The sequence below is a fragment of the Crocuta crocuta genome, unplaced genomic scaffold (genome assembly GCF_008692635.1).
Source record: "Crocuta crocuta isolate KB4526 unplaced genomic scaffold, BGI_CrCroc_1.0 scaffold271, whole genome shotgun sequence".
Classification (NCBI taxonomy): domain Eukaryota; kingdom Metazoa; phylum Chordata; class Mammalia; order Carnivora; family Hyaenidae; genus Crocuta; species Crocuta crocuta.
Genome location: NW_027527824.1, coordinates 1,298,836 through 1,320,661, shown reverse-complemented (window position 1 = coordinate 1,320,661; position 21,826 = coordinate 1,298,836). Strand labels below are relative to the sequence as shown.

The 21,826-nt window shown below is 56.5% G+C and overlaps 1 protein-coding gene across 2 annotated transcripts in view; it reads right to left on the bottom strand.

Annotated features, from left to right (window-relative positions):
* GDPD5 (glycerophosphodiester phosphodiesterase domain containing 5) overlaps positions 1-21,826 on the bottom strand; it is an 85,264-nt gene that overhangs the window by 22,412 nt on the left and 41,026 nt on the right. For both annotated transcript variants that reach the window (XM_077776387.1, XM_077776390.1), the window contains exons 3-6: positions 19,460-19,636; positions 4,057-4,160; positions 913-1,006; positions 201-260 (exon numbers count right to left, since the gene is read on the bottom strand). In XM_077776387.1, the coding sequence (XP_077632513.1) occupies positions 201-260; positions 913-1,006; positions 4,057-4,160; positions 19,460-19,576 (375 nt within the window). In that variant the 5' untranslated portion in view covers positions 19,577-19,636. The remainder of the gene's footprint in view (positions 1-200; positions 261-912; positions 1,007-4,056; positions 4,161-19,459; positions 19,637-21,826) is intronic.

The window sequence follows — 21,826 nt, the reverse complement described above, 5'->3', positions numbered from 1 at the left end:
ATACCATAGGGCTACCAGCGAGGGTTACACAAGTTAATATAGGCTGGACGATGAGAAGCATGCCAGGTACGTAGTGAGCACTCTGTTAGCTACTGGAACAGCTGCCATCGTGATCCCGAGGGAGGATGGCGTGTCCCAGCTCTTCCTCCGTGGCTGCGCCCTCCCTGCCCTTTCCCACCACCCAGGGAGGCAGCCCTTACCTTGTGTAGCCAGTGCAGGTTCATCTGCTGACCCACGGCGATGTGACATAGTGCTAGGACCTGAAGACGGGGCCCGCGGGGTGACAGTCAGGCACCATGTGTGACCTGAAGGTTTCTGCTAGTTCCCCAGACACCCTTCTGGCCACCACTGCTCGGGGCCTGGCTCAGAGCAGTCAACAAACCCTCCCCGTAGGCCATGGGCATGTCCAGCCCGGCCCAAGCGTGGCCTCCTTCCAGGTTGTTCTAGGCCATAAGCTCCTCCTCTACAACTCCCTCAACAGGTCACTGGGCCCTGCTGCCCATAGGCTGCCCAGTTAATGTTTTGGGAGTTCAGGACCCCAGGATTCTGAAGCAAGCTTGAGCCCAGTCCCCAGGGAGCCCCTAGTCCAGCACGGAGATAGACCCGAGTCTGAGGGAGTAGAGAACTGGGAGCAAGAACCAAAGCAGAAGTTTCTGGAAGAGACAGTCTGCAGTGGGCCCTAACAGCAAGATGGCTCCCATCACCGGGTCAGGAGGAAAACATTCCAGCGTGGGGCTTGGAGGAAACCGAGCCCCAGGGGTGCAGCAGGCTGGGAGGACCCGGGAAACGCCAGCTTCCCTCTTTGGGCCAGGGTGGTCCTCCATCGGCCCATGTAAGCCAGTCTCCACCACGCCCCCCCCACCCCCCAGCCCCGGGAGTAGGGTCTCCTGCCCTCTGAGACGGCCCACGTACCAGGAGGCCCGCGATGTAGGTGAAGGCAGCAGCCGTGGTCATGAGGATGGGCACAGACCAGTCACTCCAGTAGCCCATGCGGTTGTAGAGGTACCTGCCGGGAGGAGAAGGGGTTGGACCCGCACCGGGAAACCAGGAGGTTCCCTTGGGACAGCGGGCCATCAGCTCTCACACAGCCAGGCTCAGTGACCAGGCCTCAGACCGGCCAGTGACGATGTCGCAGTTCCCGTGCTCACCAGCCAGGCCTGTCCAGGGCTCACAGCGGACACCTGGGCATGCCACGAAGCATAAGGAAAACAATTCCCCATAATTCTCCTGCCAGGAAGTAACCGCTACCAAGACTTTGCAGACCTTATTCCACTGGGTTTCCCTGCCGGGCTTCTGTATTTGTAAAGGGCAAAGCCAGGACCCTGTCGTGTCTGGCATATGCTCAGTTTGGGCTCTGGAGGGAGGTACGCTGGGTTCAAATCCCCACTCTGCCTCTTACTGGCTCGTAGGACCCTGTGAAGGCAACATGCTTCCCTGATTCGAAGATGCCACTGATTGTGACATTCATCTCAATCCCGATGCTAGACTGTGAAAATCTGGGGTCTTAGGATTGATAAAATGTAATATCTGGTTTCTCTTAGCCTTAGTTTTCTCATCTACAGGATGGAGATAACAAAGTACCCTTCACAGGGTTTCCTGAGGATGAAGTGAGGCAAGGCACGTGGTAAGTACTCAATCAATCCTCTTGTTATTAACACAGGAATTTACTGAGGTCAGTAAAAATCCTGAGGAAATGTGATTTTTTAACAGCTATGTGGCCTGTTGAATTAATGAACCACATGTGGCCAACTTTCTACTGATGAAAACCGTTTCTAATTATTCGCTTTTATAAATTAACATAAAAAAGAACATTTTGCACATAGCTTTCTATATTATTAATTATTTTCTTAGGATAGACTCCTACAAAGAGAATTATGGGGCCCAAGGAATGAACTTTTTAAGGCTCTTGATAGATGCTGCTTAGTTGCTCTCCAGAAAGACTGAACCACCCACATCTTCCCTGTACAACTGGGGAAACTGAGGCTCAGAGAAGGCAGCAATTTACTCAGGGGAGTCAGAGACTCTGAGCCAGCACCAGGCAGTTTCAGGCCTGCTGCCATCTTGGGCGTGGGCAGGGCGATGGGAGGGGACACGAGGGCACTCTGGGGCACCCTGGCCTTCATCCTCAGATTGTAGGGGGAAATCTACCGCTTAGAAGATCACTGAGTGCACCCTCCACTACAGGTGGAAACACTGAGGCCCGAAGAAGGGTGGGACCTGCTCCTTGGGAACGAGTCCTGAAAGATGTTTTGGTTCCACTTGTCTCTCACTTTTGGCAGGGAGCCCTCCTGGACAGCAGCAGCCCGCCTGGCCCCTCCCCAGCTCTCCGCAGCCAGCCCGGACCACCTGCTTCCTGCTCACACCCCCTCACTGTGTGAACTACCCCAGAGACCATCGAGACCAGGAGGGCCGGGCCAGGGTCTCCTGAATCCCAGCACTGACTCCAAGAAACTGAGGTGACAGGCTGAGGGAGCTACAGGCCACCCCTAAGTCCCAGGCAGGCCTTCTCCCTACAGCGCCCCCAACAGGGCAGGCACCCTTCCTCTGCGTGAGCTGCCAGTGACAGGGCGTGCACTCTTTGGGCAGACTGGGTAGTTCTGTGGACAGCATGATATGGTCAGCCACACTCAGGTCCCTGTCCCAGATCTGCCTACACTTTGCTGTGTGACTGTGGAGTGTCTGCTTAGCCTCTCTGAACTCTGGTCTCCTCAGACTGTCCTCAGTATGTATTTTGGCACTAAGTGGCTTTGCGGTGGGTGAGTCCTGCCTTCTGTGGGCGTTAGTCTCCCCGTCTGTACAAGATGGGGGTGGACCTGAGGCTCTCCCAGGCAGCAGACCTCCGGGTCAGCAGAACTGTCCAAGTCTGCAGAGAGGGCCAGCACAGAATGTTCCCATTTATGCACAACAGTGCCTGTGCTTTGGATACCTGTGGGAATGAATAATTGATTTATGGCATTTAATAAAGGCCAGAGGCCACCCCTGGGACTCAGGCTCAGCTTGCTGGGCTGTAGGGGACAGCAGCACATCCTTTATTGTGCTCATTCATAACAGAGGCACAGCCTTGTGCCATGCAGAGGGGAGCAGCTGCCCAGACTCCACTCACAGAGTCTTAGGATCATCCCAGAATCCTAGAACCACAGCCTGTTGGAAGTCCAGAGTCCTAGAAATCCCAAATTCTAACATCATGGCCACCTTCCAGCTGGAGGCCGGGCCCCCCCGGAAGCAGCCCTGAGGGTGACATGGAGCTCCGAGCCCTCCCATGGCCATTGTCTTGTTTCATCCTCAGAAAGAGCTGATAAGGTTGGAATGATCCCATTTTATGGAAGAGGAAACCGAGCCGGAGAGGTTCACCATAGTGTGCTCACGGTCACACTGAGCTGAGCTGGGCTTCTAACCAGAAGGAAAAGACAGCACTGAATAGGGAGTGAGGAGGCCTGGCTTCCAAGCCCCAACTCTGCTCCTAACTGGCTATGTGATATTAGGCCTCAGTCATGGAGGAGTTCCCGTTAGAACCCAGGGAACCTCCCCCGATCCCATGCCCTTCACTGTCTGGCAAAGGCAGGCAGAGGAGGCGGGTGAAGAAGAAACAGGTACCCTTGTGCACCCAGGTACCAGCCTCAGACAGCCCTGCCCTAGGACCTGAGGCTCGTGCCCATAAAGGACCCTGAGCTGTTCCAGAACCATAGCATCGGCCAGCGCTGCCCAAGGTCCTGCTCGGGGACTAAGGAGGCCTGGGGTCTGGGGTCACCAGCTCTGCTAAGGCCCTGGTCTTTCTGGGCCTTGGGAGTCTTGTCTGCAAAGAGGTCCAGAGGCCCCAGACCCTCGCTGAGCCCTGCCCCTGTCTTACGTTCTTGTTTTCCATGAGGGCAGCACCAGGAAGGAGTTCCCCCCAGCGGGTATCAGCTGCTGCTCCGCCTTTGTTCTTTCCAGAGGACCTGCCCCCCAAAAGCCACACAGAGAACCCTGAGGGCCAGCCTGGGAGAGGGCGTCAAGCCAAAGCCATTTCAGCCCAGGGCCCAGGCCCCCACGTCCCCTGCCCACCACACCCCCACTCACCAGTTGAATTCATCGTAGTCATTGTGCACTTCCCACCAGAAGTAGAGCCAGGTGAGCGTGAGGCCGAAGGTGAAGGTGAGGAGCAGGAACCAGAGGCGTTCCCACTGCAAGAACAGAGCGGGGTAAGGGGCCAAGTGAGGTCTGGGGCTGGCCCCTGGGGCCACCTCCCATCCAGATGTTCTTCCTGCTCCCACTTTAGCGCCAAACCTGCCAGGCAGGACTGCTCCCCTCTTTATACTGGTGGGGACCTGAGGCTCAGAGGGGGGAGTGACCCGCCCAGCACCACAGGCTCCAAAGTCACAAAATGGTAGAGAGTGAGGAACGGGGTCAGGGATCCACCCCGTTGGGCTGAGGCGCTTCCAGGGTGCACCATTCTCTCCATTCTGGGGATGGCCCCCAGGAGCAAAGGCCGTGTCTGCCTAAGCCTTCTCACTGGCGTGGTCACCTGCAGTCTGTGAGGTCACATCGCTTACCTCCTTCCCTTCTCACACACCTACAGCGCAGGTATTCTTTCCCACCCCTGCCCCACGCTACGGATAGATACACTGAGGCCGGGAGAGGTGAAGCGACTTGTCCTAGCCACACAGCGAGTGAGTGGAGCNCAAACCCCCCCCCCCCCCCCCGACACTGCTGCTTCCAGAGAGGTCTGCAGGCACTTCCGGCTGGGCACTCAGGTTTATCCCTGCTTTCGTCTGTCGCCTTATCTCAGAAGCACAGCAAGCTGGGAACATCCTGCTCTCTGGGAAACTGCTGAGATCATCAGAACGAGCCAGGCATTTGAGGGGAAGTCAGTGTAGAAGAGAACAAAGACCACCCCCGCCTTGAGGGGCTGCAGGCCTTGGGCGGCCTCTGTATCTCTCGCCTGACCACTGCCCAGAAGGCTTGCAGGCTCCCTGCAGCTCCCTTAGGCTTCTTTGATCCTTCCAGCCTGGAACCATGGTTTGGACCTTAGTGTAGCCTCTTGATGGCTTCTCACTGGTTAGGCAGCAGGGAAGCCCCTCTGGGGGTGTTCCCTCCACCCCTCTACCTTCCTCCCCTCCCCCAACCAATTCCCTCACTCCAGAAGAGCCACTCCTCCCGGCTTATTTGTCTAACATTCCCATTCACCTTTCAAGTCAGATCAGATGTCACCGCCTCTGTGAAGTCTTCCTGGACTTCACCTCTGCCGCCCACACTGCAGCCACAGCCTCAGTGCCCCGGACTTTAAACTTATGCCCTGTGCACCATGATCTGCTCATGTGACTGTGTCTCCCAAGCGACTGCAAGCTCTGCCAGGACACACCCTTAGCATTTATGACTGCAGGCAGGGACGCGTGTACAAGAGGAGAGAACGTTCGCTCACTGTCCGGGACGCCTCCATCCTGTGCCACCAAGAGACACCACGGTGGAGTGGTTATGCACACAGTGTCTGGAGCCCAACTCCCTGTCTACCACTTACAAGCCACATAACCTCGGGCATTACAAGCGGACACAACCCCTCTGCGCCGCAGTTTATTCCTGCGTGGCGTGAGGACCCTAATAGAACTTACACCACAGGGTGGATGTGAAGATGAAATGAGCTAATATGAGCCAAGGGCGCAGAGCCAGGGCTGGCTGGCAGTCAGTGCTCTGGTAGCTCAGCTTCAAGCACGCTCTGCCTCTCCCTGCACGCAGGACAGGCCCTCCAACCCCGATGAAGGTCCGCACTGAGCACCCACTCCATGCCTAGCCCTAGGCAGGAGGGTCGGAGCCTGAGTGACAGCTGAAGCAGCCTCCTCCCCTCCCTGTCATGTACAGAGCCAGGCGGCCCTGCTTCACCCCACTTTGTACATCAGCAGAGACGTGGAGGTGGCGCTGGAACCCAAGAATGGCTGGGACTGTCTGGGGGGAGCAGAGAAGGGCCGCAGCTCAGCCACGGCGCTGAGGGCTGGGGGCTGCCCCATCTGAGCCAGCACCCCCAGCCCGGCTGGCCTGGCGTCCCCCAGGTCTCCACTTTCTCTGAGTCCCTCTTGCTGCCTCTGATTCTCATTTGCTCACAAGTAAGAATTCATTCGCCCCCATTTCCTGCAGGGCGTAGCTGGCTGGTTCCAGGCCAGCTTAAACATCGGTCTTCCGAGTCTGAGCCACCTCTGGTCATGCCATGCCTCAGCCCGAGAATGTCACTGGCTTCAGCCCTCGCCTCTGTCCTTACACAGGCACCTCACAGGCCACGCTGTGAACTGCCCACAGTTCCTCAACAGGCCCCTTCAAGCCCCATGCCTCTGCACAAGCCATACCCCCCATTTAGCAGGCTACCCCTCTCTGGTTCAGGGGCCACCCTCCTCCTCCCTGAGGCCTTCCCTGTCCCATCAGGTGAATCTCATCTCCGCAGAGCTTCCACAGCCCTGGCCACATGTCTGTTCCAGCATAGACCCTGTAGCTAGAACTGTCTTTATATGTCATTCTCCTCTGTTATACTGTAAGCACCTTCAAGATCTAGGTGGTCTTCCTATTCCTGGGGTGGGAACTTAAGAAAATATTGATAAAGTTAGGTGAGAAAAGACCCTTTCTCTTACTCTGCCATGAAGATGCCCACTCAGGAGAGATTTCACTGCGGGCTTACCATCCCACCCCCCGAGAGGGGCCCGCGGTCTTCTGTGGGCCCCCGCCTGGCAGCAGTGAGTGGCCATCTGCCCACGGAGACCCTTCCACTTCGGCAGGGGTGAGGCTGCTGCACCTCTGGCCAGCACACAAGGTTCTGAGAGGGGCCTGGGTGAGGGGTGAGCCTCAGCCTACGATGGGTCCTATCCCAGGCGAGCAGCCTGGAATTCAACGCCGGTGGGACCAGGGGGCTAGCTATAGGGACAGTGGTACAGGTGCTGGGGGATGTCCTGTGGTGAGGGATGGTGCATGACTGAGATGCAATTCTCACAGGTCTGCCGGGAAGACCAGAGGTGTGGGGGGACCCACAGCAGACAGGGGTCCTGTGCACTAAGGGCCGCTGTCCCTGCTTGGCCAGATCCTGATGGTGGGGCAAGAAGGGCAGGGTGAGAATGAGGGGCTCCCCCGCCCCAGTCCTGGACACTGGATAAGAATAGAGCTGGCAGGTGAGGCACTGAGGGCCTGGCAGGTGTGGGGGCAAGGCCTTAGTGTTAAGGAATGAGGAGCCCCATTATCAGAACCGGTGTGAGCTGGGATGGGGGGCCACCTGGAAATGAAAATCCTGGGATCTAGAAGCTGAGGGCCCCATGGCCACAGGGAGCCTGTAGATGGGGATGAAGAGGCCCAACCCTAGTAGGGAGTGGAAGGTCCCTGTAAGAACAATCAGAGGAAGGGCACCTGGGTGTTTCAGTTAGTTAAGCGTCTGACTTTGGCTCAGGTCATGATCTCATGGTTCGTGGGTTTGAGCCCCACGTTGGGCTCTGTGCTAACCGCTAGCTCAGAGCCTGGAGCCCGTTTTGGATTCTGTGTCTCCCTCTCTCTCTGACCTTCCTCTGCTCACACTGTCTCTCGTTCTCTCTCTCTCAGAAATAAATAAAACATTAAAAAAAAAAAAGAACAATCAGGTAAAACCTGGATGGCAGGGGCTGGGAGACAGGGAAGGGACAGGCCAGGAGGCGGCGGAGGACATGGCAGGGAGTAGCACCACAAACAAAGAGGCTCCAAAGGGCACTGAGGGGCATGTCGGTGCCACTACAGGAGAGGGGCCCGGGCCTGCGCCCAGGAGGTGTGGGCTCTGAGGTCAGAGCCAGCTGGGAGGGGCGGTGGAGCCCCCAGCCCTCCGTCACCTCTCAGTCTGCACAGGGCCTGGGGCTCGCTCTCTCTGGGGTCTTATCTCCATCTGCGAGCAAATGAGGAAAAGCCACGCCTCAGAGAGGGGCCCGCACCTACGGCTGAGCGAGCTGGGGACCTCATCACCAAGTAGTGGCACTCACATCATGGTTACATGGTACACAGTTAGCACAACTATTTTCCAGCAGATGCTGGACATGAGTCCTGGAGAAGGGGTGCCTTTTGTGAATCTGCACAAAGGCTCAATATGGATGAGTAGAGGGGAGTCAGAGGCTGAGGAACACACCTAAGGTCACCAAGCAGGGGAGGACAGAACTCGGGTACCCTGACGGGCCTCCTTGAGAGCCAGCCCTGCGCAGCTCTCCCCAAAACCCACCCTTGCCGTCTTGGACCCAGGATACTAGTCCCAGGCCCAGCCTGCCACCCCTGCGGTTCTCCCTCCTCTCTCTCTGGGCTCTACCCCAGGCCAAACCTCCTTCAGGAAGCACCCCTATCCCTCCCCACCTGGAAGACCTCCTTTCCCTGAACACTTCTGCATAGATCCTTAGTGCCCACCAGTCTGACCCGCAATCACATTCTGAAATGTGGAAATGAAAACAACCTGGGCTCAGGAGGCAGATGGACCGATCTGTGCCCCTCTGAGCCACAGTTTCCTCACCTGTAAAATGGGGATGGCTGCTATTAAATGAGGTGATATATGTCAAGTGGCACACTATAGGCACATAATAAGGGACAGTTCCCTGGGCCGTGGACTCCTTCAGGACAGGGATGGCTGAGATGCGTCCATGCACCCGGGGCCCACATCCTGCAGAGCACAAGGTGATGCTCAGACTCGGAGTGGAGAAGAGAAGCAGGCGTGAGCCTGTGACTCAGGGAGGCTTCAGGTCCCGGGTGGACGGGGCCATCCACCAACCCAGACATATCCTCAGGCTGAGGACCCGGGGGAAGGAGCTCCTGTGATACCCAGCCTCCTTCTGTTCTGAGCCTATGTAGCCACCGGACCAGGACAAAGGTCAGGTAGCTCCTGAGCTGGCTGGGCAGCAGCAGGAGAGGCCAAGAGCAGCTGGGGAGGGGACAGGCCCTGGCCCTGAGCTGCGTGGGCTGCTCTATTCCTGCACCGGGAGATGGGGGTGATGGGGAAGCCCGGAGGCCGAGCTCCAGAGGCTAGGGCACCCCCTGCCTCATCTCCTCCCATTCTTGTCTCCCCCTCCAGGAAGACGGGTCCCTCCCTCCTGCACCAAGCGACAAGTGTGCTGGCTTGTCAGAGGCCACCGCTCCCCCTCACCGCCTCCTAATGATTGTCACGTCTTCTCCTCTTCCTCCTTCGTCTCAGTCCCGCCCACCCCAGAGCCTTCTGCATTCAGAGAAAAACGTGCTGAAAGAGCTTATTAGCAGCAGGGACTCATACCGTCACCAAGCCCAGCTGCAGCCACAAAGCCAGCCCTCCGCAGGAAGCACGCGCACAGGTCCGGCCCACACCACACCTCAGCCCCGGGCCAGGATGCACGTGGACACCGCCGCCCCTCCTGGGGACCCTGCCCCAGACCCCCAAACAGACCTCAGAGCCTGAACTCTGCATCAGCAGCAGGGGCCATCCTTCCAATCCTGACATGGCCACAGACTCCAGATTCACAGGGTAGGGGAGACAGCTGCTTTGCTGGACTCCTGTCCCCACCCTGTCCCTGCCTCTGCAGCCCCCAGGGGAGGAGCCCCCCCAGCTTCTGCTCCTGAGCTGCAGGGATGGGCGCTTCCCTCTGGATGCTGTCTGATTCTTCCTTCTAAGACAGCAGCTGGATAGAGGCAGGCTGCCTTTGGGAGCCCAGCAACACTTGCTTCGAACCCCAGACTGGCCACTTCCTACTAAATGGGTGACCTTGGAGGAGACGTTTACTTATCCTCTTGAGCGCCAGCTTCCTGCTCTGTAAAATGGGACCAGCAGGTAGGCATACGGCACAGACCAGAAGGGCCTACGACCCATCCCTCCGCCCCGCCCTCAGGCGCCGCTGACACCCTCAGCCTGAAGCTGGTTCTCCAATGCCACACACAAATCTAGCGAAAGGGCAAGAAATCATTGGGGTCACATGACCAAGGCGTGGGGGGCATATAAACAAGAGTTGGATTTTAATTCTCAGCTCTTCTCCCCAGGAGCCGCGGGGCCGGGGGCCAGTCACCCAGGACCAAGCCTCAGCTTCCCTCTCTGTTCACGGGGATGACATCACCTCTACCTCACAGGAGCACTGCCAGGCCCACATGTGATTACAGATGTGAGCTGTAAGTCGCCAAATCCATGATGGTTCCTATAATTATCGTTTCGCATCTGACAGCCCTTTAATTATGCGAAGACAGTGATCAAGACGTCCCCCGCCCCCCGCTCTACACCACATTTCTTCCGGTTGCTGAGGACAGCCGGCAGCTCACCTGCTCCCAGCCCAGGGCGGGTGCTGCGGTCGGCGGGACACATGGTGCAGGCCAGCTCTGGAGGCTGCTGTCCTAGGAGCCGACACAGATGAAGGAAGGAGACCCTGGCATAGCACCTGCCCCGTGCCCCCTCCTGGCCCCACATTGCCGGCCGTGGAGGACAGAGCCCCACGTGGGCTCTTCACAGAGTTGGGGCAAGGTGCCCCTAAGAGTCCTCCACTTGCTCCACCTCCTCTCTTCCTCCCCCAGCTCTGCAAAGCAGGTGGTATAGTTGGAGGAAGGCAGAGCTCAGACAGGGGAAGTGATCTGCCCAAGGCCACTAAGGGCAAACGTAACAGTGGAGCCAGAATTCATACCCAGGCCAGGGTGCCTTCAGCATCTCCAACTGTCCCCGAACAACAACAGGCAAGACCTGTAACTGTCCTCGTCCGACCGAGGAGGAAACTGGCCCAAGGTCACGCAGTGCGTCACAGGCAGTGCCAGGCCAGGAGCCCTGGAATTTCAGAATTAGAGAAGAGTTCAAAGATCATCTTGCCTCATCCTCTACAGGTCCAACTCAGAGATGGAGAAACTGAGACCCAAAGAAGGGGAAGAGCCTAGAACCAAGGACACAAGATTAAGATATAGTAAATTAGTACTATATAGAGGAGAGAGAATTCAACAGATGGTGTGGGGACATCTGGACATTTGGTAAAAAATTAGACTGCCACCTCACACCCCATGCCAAATCAGATCCCAGCACCTCCCCTCCACATCCTTGCCACCACTCTCTTCCAGTCGTCCTAGATGTATGCACTGAGCCTTGCACGCTGGGAGATGAATGAGGCCTGGATTCTGCTCAGAGCAATGCCCACAGATGACTGAGAAGCCAGCAGGCAATTCTAGTCCTAGGAATGAGTACGGTGAACGGGGCAAGTGTGGGCTGCTCAGGAGCTCACAGCCAGTTACTGGAGGAGAGACGGTCTGGAGGGCTTTCTGGAGGAGAGGATGCCTGCAGCAAAGCTGGAAGGAATGGGCTTGCTGGGATGACAGATTACGGAGCCTGGAATGGGGCAGAGGGAGAGAGCAGAAGGTATAAAGGCACAGAGCTCAGCAGTTTTTCTCTGGGGGAACTGGCTTCCTTTTCTATGGACGTATAAAAGCTCTATGTAGGAGGATTAACCTTCATAGTCACTGTATATTTTTTCTTTCTTTTTTTTTTAATATTTACTTATTTTTGAGAGAGAGGGGGACAGGCAGAGTGTGAGCAGAGGAGGGGCAGAGAGAGAGAGAGACAAAGAGCTGTCAGCACAGAGCCTGACGTGGGGCTCGACTCACAAACTGAGCTGAAGCTGGACGTTTAACTGGCTGAGCCACACAGGCGCCCCTTTTTCTTTCTTTTAAAAAAATTTTTGAGAGAGAGAGAGAGAGAGAGAGAATTAGTGGGGGAGGGGCAGAGTAAGAGGGAGATGGAGGATGCAAAGTAGGGTCCACACTGACAGCAGACAGCCCAANGAGAATTAGTGGGGGAGGGGCAGAGTAAGAGGGAGATGGAGGATGCAAAGTGGGGTCCACACTGACAGCAGACAGCCCAGTGTGGGACTCAAACTCATGAGCCATGAGTCTATGACCTGAGCCAAAGTCAGAGGCTTAACCGACTGAGCCACCCAGGTGCTCCTATTGTATATTTTTTATTTCATCGTTTTACTTTAATTTTGTTTATTATGCTTTCTGTATAAAAATTTAAATTTTCATTTAGTCTGCTCTCCCCTTCTTTTCCTTTAGAGGTTTTGCCTTTGGTATCATGTTTAAGAAAGGTAGCCCAAGATTATATATTTGACTCATATTCTATAGTGGTAATTTCTTGGCTTGGCGGTTTACATTCGAATCTGTAATCCACCCAGCTCTATATTCATCTGTCTACCGCTCCACACGGATGTAGAGATACATGCACGCACAGAGGCTGGAAAGCCATTTCTCTCAAGTGTTAAGATTAGAATTCCTTCTACTTTACATCTTTCCAAGTTGTTTGAATTTTCTCAACAAATGTGCACTTCCTCAATAGAGAAAAGGAATTTAAAGATAGAAAAAATTACATTTTAATCCATCTGGAATTTATTTTGGTTTGAGGTAAGAGGCAGAGATCTAATTTTATTTCCACCAAATGGATACTTCAGCTGTCTCCACACGCTTTGTGAAATCCTCCATCATTTCCACGTTCACTTATCACGCAGAATATCCTCACATGCATGTGCACTGCTTCTAAGCTTTCTAGTCTTCCCCAGGGCAGCCCTTTCCCCGTGCCTGGGTGCTGCTGGGCATGGCTCCTTTCACGGCACTGAACTCTGCTCCCTGTGCCACCCCTGGGGTCCCCAGTCTGCTTTAAGGTCCCAGAATCCAGTGGGTGCCTGGGTGGCTCAGTCAGTTAAGCAACCAACTTCAGCTCAGGTTATAATCTCATGGCTCATGCGTTCAAGCCCCGAGTTGGACTCTGTGCTGACGACTCAGAGCCTGGAGCCTGCTTCGATTCTGTGTGTGTGTGTCTCTCTCTGCTCCCCACTCGCTCACAATCATGTCTCTCTCCCTCTCTCAAAAATAAATTAACATTAAAAAAAAGAGGTCCCAGAGTTCCTCTGTGCCCTCAGCACCGCACAGCCCTGCAAAGACTGGAGAGATTGAGGGACTCCTACCCACCGAGAGCTAGTCCGCTCTCCTGCAGGCTGGATCTCGGGCCTGCCAGCTCCTCCTCATCGGCTTGCCACATGCCAAATGGGGGGACTGATGCACCGGAAAAGGCTGGGAAATGTCAGATGTCAGCTGGGATGGGTGCGGGGAGCTCTGGGAGGGGAGAGACAGGCAGGCCCAGGCAGGATTACTCTGGCCCTGACCCAGGAGATTTGGGGGAGGGGGTGGCTTGGGGAGGTCTAAACTGTATTACAGCCTTAGGGCCAAGCGGGGAAAGGGATTAGAGTCCCCTCCCCCAGCCAGCTCCTGACGGCCGGATTTATTTTTCTGGGCTACAGAGAGCCGGGCAATTAGGCCTCTGTCTGCCCTGGGTTCTACTGGGGTGCGCTCGGAGCGGCTCATTAGGCAGTCGGATGAAACACCCACCCTGCCGCTCCCCTCCTACGAGGGAGTCTATCAGCCCACAGGGAGACAGGAGCAGAAGAGCTGGGGAGGGGGCCTCAGGAGGATCATCCCAGGCCCGCAGAGGGCTCTGCCAAGGCCACAGGGTGGTGGGTGGCTGCACCCCCTGCTGATGCCCATCATCTCCTGCCCCATCCGGGCTCCCTGAGCATACACTCAAGCCAGTCATGGAATGTTAGCCACTTCCCCATGAGTGTGGCAGGGCCAGGCACCCTCAGCACCGTTCAAGGAGGAGCTAGGCAGAGTATAGGGGTTCCCGAAGGCCAGAGATGGCCTGGCTTTATTGCAACGATAAATCCTCGGCTCTTTGCAACAAACCGGGGCTCTGCCAGCCTCCCCTCTGTCTCTCATGGACGTGTAATATCATCTCCCATTTTCTGATCATCATAGCAGCACTGCAAGGCTTCAGGGATAACATGGGGTCTCCTCCCCACTTTAGGAGTGGCAAAACTGGAGATCAGAGGGCAGCCCTCTGACTGCTGGGCCCCTTTTTGCCAAAGTACCGGAGAAGGGAACAGCCACCCCTCTGAAAGTTTATAGGGAGAACACATTGTCCCCCCGGCTGGGACAGAAGTCTCTCTTGTACCATACGTGTACCCATTATCGAACTGGACGTTCATTGCGGCAAGAATCCGAACCTCCATGTAACCATAAGCAAGCTGAGGCCCAGAGACGGTCTGGCCTTGCCTGAGGTCACACACTAAGTCACTGACGTGGACAGGGCAGAGCTCAGGCCACAGCTCCCTGGCTGGGAATACCCAAGCACTTCTGGCTGACTCCAGTCATGCCTTGGAGACCGATGCAAAGGCTGCTTCATCCAGGGAGCCCACCTTGATTCCTGAGTGGGATCCACTCTCCCATCAAGGCCCACTTGGTAGTGACAGGACAGGGAGGTGGGGAACCAGCTGGGAAAACCTCCAGCCCTGGGCTCCCGTCCACGGGCAGAGCCCGATCTTGGCTCCAAGTGTGGCCTGGGAGGTCCTGCGAAGTCAGCACCCTCATCTGCCGACCACCGCTGGGGGCACCGGAAGACAGCATGCACCTGGCCCCGCATGTATGCTGGCCCTCTCCAGACCCAGTATCTGAGAGCCTCTTGGAGGTCCCGCCTCTCCAGACACAGTCCGCAGGGTGGCAGGTATGGCCTGCCTCCGCCATCCCCCCAGCCTTGCCCAGGCCCCTCCTCTGAGGCCCGGGCTCTCACAACACCGAGCCCCTGGGAGACACAGAAAGTCACAGTCCAAAGGGGCGGCCCAGGCCTGAGGTGCTGGGGGAGCCTGGGGGAAGGAGGCCTGATTCTCTTTTTGTTTGACGAGGGTAATTCTTAGAAGAGCAGGCGTTTGTGACGAGCCGCCTCGAGAGGTAAAGAGAGAAGGGGCATTCCAAGCGAGGGGACAGCCTGAGCAAAAGCAGGGTGAAGAGGTGGGGTTGTCCTGGGAGGCGTGAGGGATCGGGGCAGGGGGGGGTGTGTGTGGAGGTCTGATGAACATCCCCCAGCAGGGATCTTCCTGTGTGGCTGCAGGGGCTCCTGTCACAGGAAGTAGGGGTGGAGAGACTTAGCTGTCTGTGTCCCGCCTGCACTGGGCTCTCCCTGGACTCGACAGAGACCACTGTCCCCTCCCACCTGCCCCTGGACACAGCACGGTTTCCCATTTCCGTCCCTGGAATGGCGTCCTCCGGCTAGGCTAGAAATCAGGGGACGATGGGAGGCGTATAAAGGACTCCCTCAATCTCTTCCACAGCCAGTCTGTAGATTATACTTTCCAAGTGTCCCTAGAATCCCTCCCTTCACAAAGAACCTGCATATGCCTCCCTGGGGCGAGGCCTCCCCACCTCCACTGCAGGCCCCTCTGCGCATCCTCCACAATTTAACAAGACTGGTCCTGGCACAGCCTGAGTCTGACTGGCCTCCCTCCACCCAGGATGGGGAACAGCCTCAGCCCCAGGCCACATGGCCACAACCTTCCCGCCTCACGTTGGAGCCAGACTGCTTTCAGTTCCCAAACACAAGAAACTCGGGTACACGAGGAAGCTGGGGTCCGCACGGCACCCTGTGCCTTGAACACTTCCCCAGCCGGGAGACGGGACTAACTCTCAGACACCAGTTCAGCCCAGCTCCCCTGCCGGGGTTTTCCTGGGCTTCAGGCAGGGATCATCCTGGGTGGCCTGGGTGTGTTGGATCTTGTCTGTTCCCCCACCAGCCTGGGAGCTCTTCAAGGGAGGGGGGAGCTGGGTCAGATACCTCTCTAACTCCAGGGCCCAGAGCAGGTATCAGGATGGGTCTGTTGATTAAATAAGTAATTAGTGCATCCCAGACAAGACAGTGGGTATGGAACCGTCTGGACTGGGGAGGCAAGCAGGGGGTAGTGCAGGCTGTGCCTTCAACCCCCCATGGCTGGAATAAATCACTTATTCTTCCTGGAGCCTCCTCTGTGAGACAGAGGGGTCAAATGAGCTTTTTAAAAACAGCCCTCAAAAGGCAAGTGTGCTATAGAAACACAAAAGAGGTGACAGTCACTATCTGTCTTGGGCTGGGAAGTTCCTCCAGGTGTCTGACCTATGTGCCTCTTGCTACCAGAGAAGCTGGTTTTGACATCGTGCCGCCTCCCACAGACACGCAGTCTTCAGGGGGCCCTGGGGGACAGCCTGGGAACTGTCTTCTGTCCTACCAAGTCCTTAATTGGCAGCATTAGAGTAATGAGTCACAGACAACAACCAATTAATTATCCCTGGTTATAAAAAGCCTCACTTCCCCTTCCTAGCTGTCGAGTGAGCCAGCCTCCTGCTGCCAGGCTCCTCCACTCCCTAGGGGCTGGGGGCAGAATAGGTCATTTCACCTCTCCGGTCCTCAGTTTCCTGCTTCCTTATTTGTCCAGTGTGTGTCCTGGGGGTGGGGGACCGTAGGAGCGAAGGCTTGGAAGAGGTTGGGATGCATCAGGCTAGTGGGACAGGAAGGATCAGGCTGGTGGGGCAGGAAGGAGGCTGCCAGCTGGCACGCAGAGGAGGGGGCTCCTCCGGACTCCCCAGAATCCACTCCAGTACCGCAGGGCCAGCCCTTCATCCCAGAGCCATGGAGGGCTCCTGGTCCCACACTCTTCTTCCTCCTCCCTCAGGCAACTTCCCAAGTGTCCCTCCAGCCCCCCTTTCTTCCGCTTCTTGTAAGTTCCCATTTAATCACATATTCCAAACATGTATGTCCTCCTCCCCTCAGCCTCCATCTTCTGGAGGCTCCTGCTGCAATTCTATTGTGGACTCCCTCCCCGGTGTGATGTGGCTTCAAGCCTTGAGTTCCCCATTGGCATGACAGTTAAAGTTAGGGCCGATCTAACTAACAATCAACAGGGCAAGGCAGGTAAGCTCTGGGATCCTAGCATATACTAGGTACCCAATAAATGGTAACTATTACTCTCCAGCTTTATTTCCCAGGCTGAGCAAGATCATGGGCAAAATGATTCTGTGACTCACTGCCCCGTCTATCACCCCATTTCACAGATGAGCACAAGAGAGGTCTGCCTTCACAGAAGAACTTGACCCCGGGCTTGTCTGAGTTGGGAGAGGCCAGGGGAGGCTTCCCGAAGGGGATTTGAGGGGATGCAGTGCCTGGGCAGGGGGAGGGGCCCCCAAAGTCAGAGGGGAAGTCAGGGATGAGAAGAGGCACAGGCCCAAAGTTGGAGGCCCTGCCCCTTTTGGAGGCCCTGGCAGTGCTCTCCCCGCCCCAGCCCCCAGCCTGTGCTCCCAGAGCTCACCCCAGGGCCTGTTTGTTCAGGGAAACGTACAGAGTTTGCTCCTACTGTGCACCTGCCCTGACAGCATCACTTCTCCACACTGTGTCAGCCAGAGAGCCCAGCCCACATCACCATCCCCGCCTAGCAAGCTAAGGAGGACCGAGAGGAAAAACAAGGGGGAGAGAGAGAAAGGGTGTGCTGGCAGAGGCTGGAACCCAGGAAGCGGGCGGGGAAGCGGAATGAGGTGAGTGACAGCGAAGGGGGAGTCTGTGGTTCGTGGGTCACCTGAGGCGAGCTCAGCCCTTCCTGTGGAGGCCCTGACACCCCCTGACACCCAGCGCTGCGGCAAAACCCCATCCTGGCCAAGCTGGCTTGCCGTCTCTGCAGCCCGACTGCCTTTGCTCCCTACCTGGCACCCCAGACCCTGGCATTTGCAGAGTAGGCAGCACTTGGGCTCCGAGTCAGCTCAAAACTGGCCTCAGCACACCACTTCCTCCACCCGGGGCCCCGTGCTGGCCCAGCCAAGAGCAGTCACTTCCTGACTCCGAAGCCTGGGATGAGCCTGGCCTGGGTGCGCTGAGGGGTGTGAGATGTCCTGGGAGCCACGCCTTCCTCCAGCCGCTACTCCCATGGCCAAGGGCTTGCTGCTGGGGAGCCCAGCCGTCCTCCTCCCTCCTCCCTCCTCCCTCAGCTTCCAGCTTTGCTGTCTTCCCACCCGGAGCCGTGGGACCTACACTGCCCAGGGGCCAGATCCCAGCTCGGCCCCTCACTGGCATCCCAGGCTTCTGCTTCCCCATGTAAATGGTGGTGACGGCATCTAGCTTGAGGGCCCGTTGGGAGGAGCGAGTGGAGTGGCCGCGTGTCAGCGCTCAGCACCGCTCCTGGCACAGACACCCGGGTGCCGGCTGCCTGCCAAGCTGCTGCCTTTCCCGAGGCGGGGAGGCCCTGCTGCCTGCCCCCAGTCCCTGGGGAGAATGGGCCTCGGAACAAAGCACAGTGGAAAAGGAATTCTTAAGTCTTGACCCAACCCCTTCTTCCATTTCACAGATAGAGAAGTCGAGGCTCTGGAGTCCAGACTTAATGACTAGTCTCAGCCAGCGCTGTGCCGGTCACTTCATGCCACTAGTGCATGCCATCCACTGGCAGCTCCCTGAGGAGGGACGTTACTGCACAGGTAAGAAAGCCCAGAGTCAACTGGGTACGAGCAGAAGAGGCACAATATGGACTTAAGCCCGCCTGACTCCCGATCATCACTGTGGGGGAGATCCCACGAACACGTGAGGGGAAAGGCTGTCCCAGGCAGGGCTGGGGTTGGGCAGGCTGAGGCTGCCATCTCAGCACCGCAGGGACCTGCCCTGAGGACTTGGGCAGGCCTTTCCCTCTTCCTTGCCTCAGTTTGGCCTGTGGCCTCCTCTGGGCTGGGAGGGGGGGACGTGGCAATACATCAGGCCACGTGGCACCTGCTTCTTACCATTTGGGAGTCACGACCCCAGGCTCCTGACTCAGGCTAGTGCTCTGGCGGCCACCAGCACATGCAGAGAAGGAGGGCAGGAAGGTGGACAAGCTTCCCCATCCTCCCCATCCAGAGAGCCTGGTGATACTTGACCTCTGGCCTCAGCTGCCACTCACACCCCCTTGGCCACTGCAGCCTGTTTGGAGGCTGGCTTCTTTGTTCCGACAAACAGGGGAGAGGAGGCAAGCTGTTTACCAGGCGGCAAACCTTTTAGATAAACTCCATTGACCTCACTCTCTTCCCTCCTGAAGGAGTTGGGTTCCTCCAGAGAAGAAACTGGATCCCTCAGCGAACAGTGACCCCAGGACGGAAGTGTGGCTCGGCTCCGGGTCTGGCTGGGGGAGCCGGACACCAAAGGAGGCTTTCTTTATCCGGCCGAGCACCTGCTGCCAGCTCTGACCGGCCTGTAGCTCAGGTGACAGAGTCCTGGTGCCAGCCCACGGCCCTGCCAGCTCCCAGGCTCCGGGACGGCCTGGCACCACCTCCTCACCCTTCCCCCCAACCCCCCACCTGCCTGCCTGTCTTCTGGATCTGCCAGGAAGCTGGAAACTTCTGCTCACCTGGGCATGAGCCCCTCCTAAAGCACCCCCTTCTGTGTAGACCTCAGGAGCCGCCCAGGTCCCGTGTGTCAGAGGAGAGCTCACCAGCTACATCCGTGACAGGCCAGCCTACTTCCTATCCCACCTGGGTCAGGTAGATTTAGGAAGGACCACGGGCCCATTTTACAGAAGGAGAAACTGAAACCCAGAGGAGCATTGAGCATCCAGAGCCACACAGCCGAGTGATGGAGCTGAGACCCTTCCCTCTCGCTCCCACCGGCACCCCCTGCGCTGGGGCTCCCTAGGTCCTCTGACCCCACCCCAGCATGGCTCACCGGCGTGGTGTCATCGTGAGATCTCTGGTAGCGTTTCCAGCGGCAGCCATAGATGCCCGTGAGGCAGGAGAGGCACAGCTGAGGCTCGTAGTACTGCAGGGGCTGGTGTCTCACCATGCTCTTGCGTGCGGCCCTGGCGCCCGGCCCTCAGGCACCCATGGAGACCCCTGGCCTGTCCTGCAGGAAGAAGCGCAGGGGTGAGGCAGGGAGGTGCAGGCAGTCAGCCCCACACCCAGCCTCATTAGGTGCCAGTCCTGCACAGGACCCTGCAGGGAGGCACACACACTTGCGGGTTCCCCACAGTCTCCTTCTCCTCACCCTCCACCCCACTCACCCCCGGCCACACTTGCTCTGTGCCTGCTGCTGCTTCCTGTGCCCGGAATACTTTTCCCATAAACTCCACAGGGCTCCCCCTTCCCCTCCTCTCCTCAGGTCCTTGCTCAAATGTTCTTTTCTCAACCAGACTTTCCCAGGCCACCTCCTAGACTGCAAGCCCTTCCCATACTCCCTCAGCCGTTCTCGGCTTTATTTTCTCAATCGTGTCCTCCAATGTACTTTATTTAAAATATAGCAGGCACTGAACACTTTGAACACCTCAGGCAGCAGGTACAACAGCCCAAACTCATTTGATAACTGAATGAGGTTGTGGTTGAGCCGGGAAACTGCTCTGCTGCCCCCAAAGCGTTCACCCCTTTGGGCTCAGGGAGCCGTCAGCCCAGGTAGCTCTGCCCGTGGGTGGTGAAACAACGAACAGTAGCTTGTGGGTCGAGCTGCTGCTGTCAGGGCAACTGTCCGGTCTTGCCTGGTGCCTGGGAGACACCTGTGGGGGGCTCGGTCTCTTGGGGCCAGAAAGGGCCAAATGTGGCTGAGTGGCCACCGGCCTGGGGGCCTCACACACCCTGATGTCAAACTCAAACATCATCTGATCTTATCACCACCGCTGTTATCCCATTCACAGACGAGGAGCCTGGGGCCCAGAGCCAGGAGTCAGGACGCAAGCCTCAGTCTGTGGGACTCTAGAAACTCAAAGCCACATGTTATGTGTCAGGCCCTATCTTAGGTCCTGGAGACAATGTGAACGGGACAGGCACACTGATGCTCTCAGGGCCCCTGTAGGATGGGTGAGAGGCAAAGTCAGTCACTTAGAACTGTACTAACTAAGCCCTGTGAGATCAAATTCACAAGCCAAAACTTTCACCCTTTTTTATTTTATTTTTTTCACCCTTTATTTTAAAAAAATTTTTTTAAATTTATTTTTAAGTTAAATTTATTTTTGAGAGAGAGACAGAGGGTAAGCTGGGGAGGGGCAGAGAGAGAAAGAGACACACACAGAATCCAAAGCAGGTTCCTCTGTCAGCACAGAGCCTGATGCGGGGCTTGAACCCACAAGTGGGGAGATCATGACCTAAGCCGAAGTCAGATGCTTAATCAACTGAGCCACCCAGGCGTCCCAAAATTTGACCCTTCCAAAGTATACACTTCAGTATTTAGCATACTCAGTTTTCAGTATAGTCGCAAAGTTGTGCAACCATCCCTACTATCTGATTCCAAAGCATCTTCATCATCCCAGCAAAAAACCCCAGACCTATCAGCAGTCACTGCCTCGTCCACCCCACTCCAGCCCCCGGGCCCTGGCAACACAAATCTACTTTCTCATTTATGGATTTGCCTGTTCTGGACATTTCACATGATTGCCATCAGATGGCATACGGCCTTCTGCGTCTTGCTTCGACCATTTACCATGTTTTCGAAGCTTGCCATATTGTAGCAGGAATCACTACTGCACTCTGTTTTAGGGCTGAACGATCCTCAACTGTACGGAGAGATGATTTTACCCATTCATCAGTTGAGGGACATCGAGGTTGTTACTTTTTAGTTGTTATGAGTCATACTGCTAACGAACAAGTTTCCGTGTGAGCATGTTTTCAGTTCTCTTGGGTACATACTTTGGAATGGAGGTGCCGGGCCATAATGGCAATTCCACATTTAATCTTTTTTTTTTTTTTTTTTTTAAATACAGATTCCCCAGCCCCACGCCCAGATCCCACATTCTAGTGCTGTAGACTCAGGATGGGCTGAGGAATCTGTATGTTTTTAAGTATTTATTCATTTTGAGAGAGTGTGCGAGTGAGCGAGCAGGGGAGGGGCAGAGAGAGAGGGAGGGAGAGAGAATCCCAAGCAGGCTCTACACTCATCACGGAGCCCAATGCAGGGCTCAGTCTCACGAACCGTGAGATCATGACCTGAGCTGAAATCAAGAGTCGGATGCTTAACCAACTGAGCCACCCAGGCGCCCCTCCACGTTTAACCTTTTGAAAACGGCCAAAGGCTGCTTGGCAAAAACAGCAAAGCGGCCGCACCTTTTGA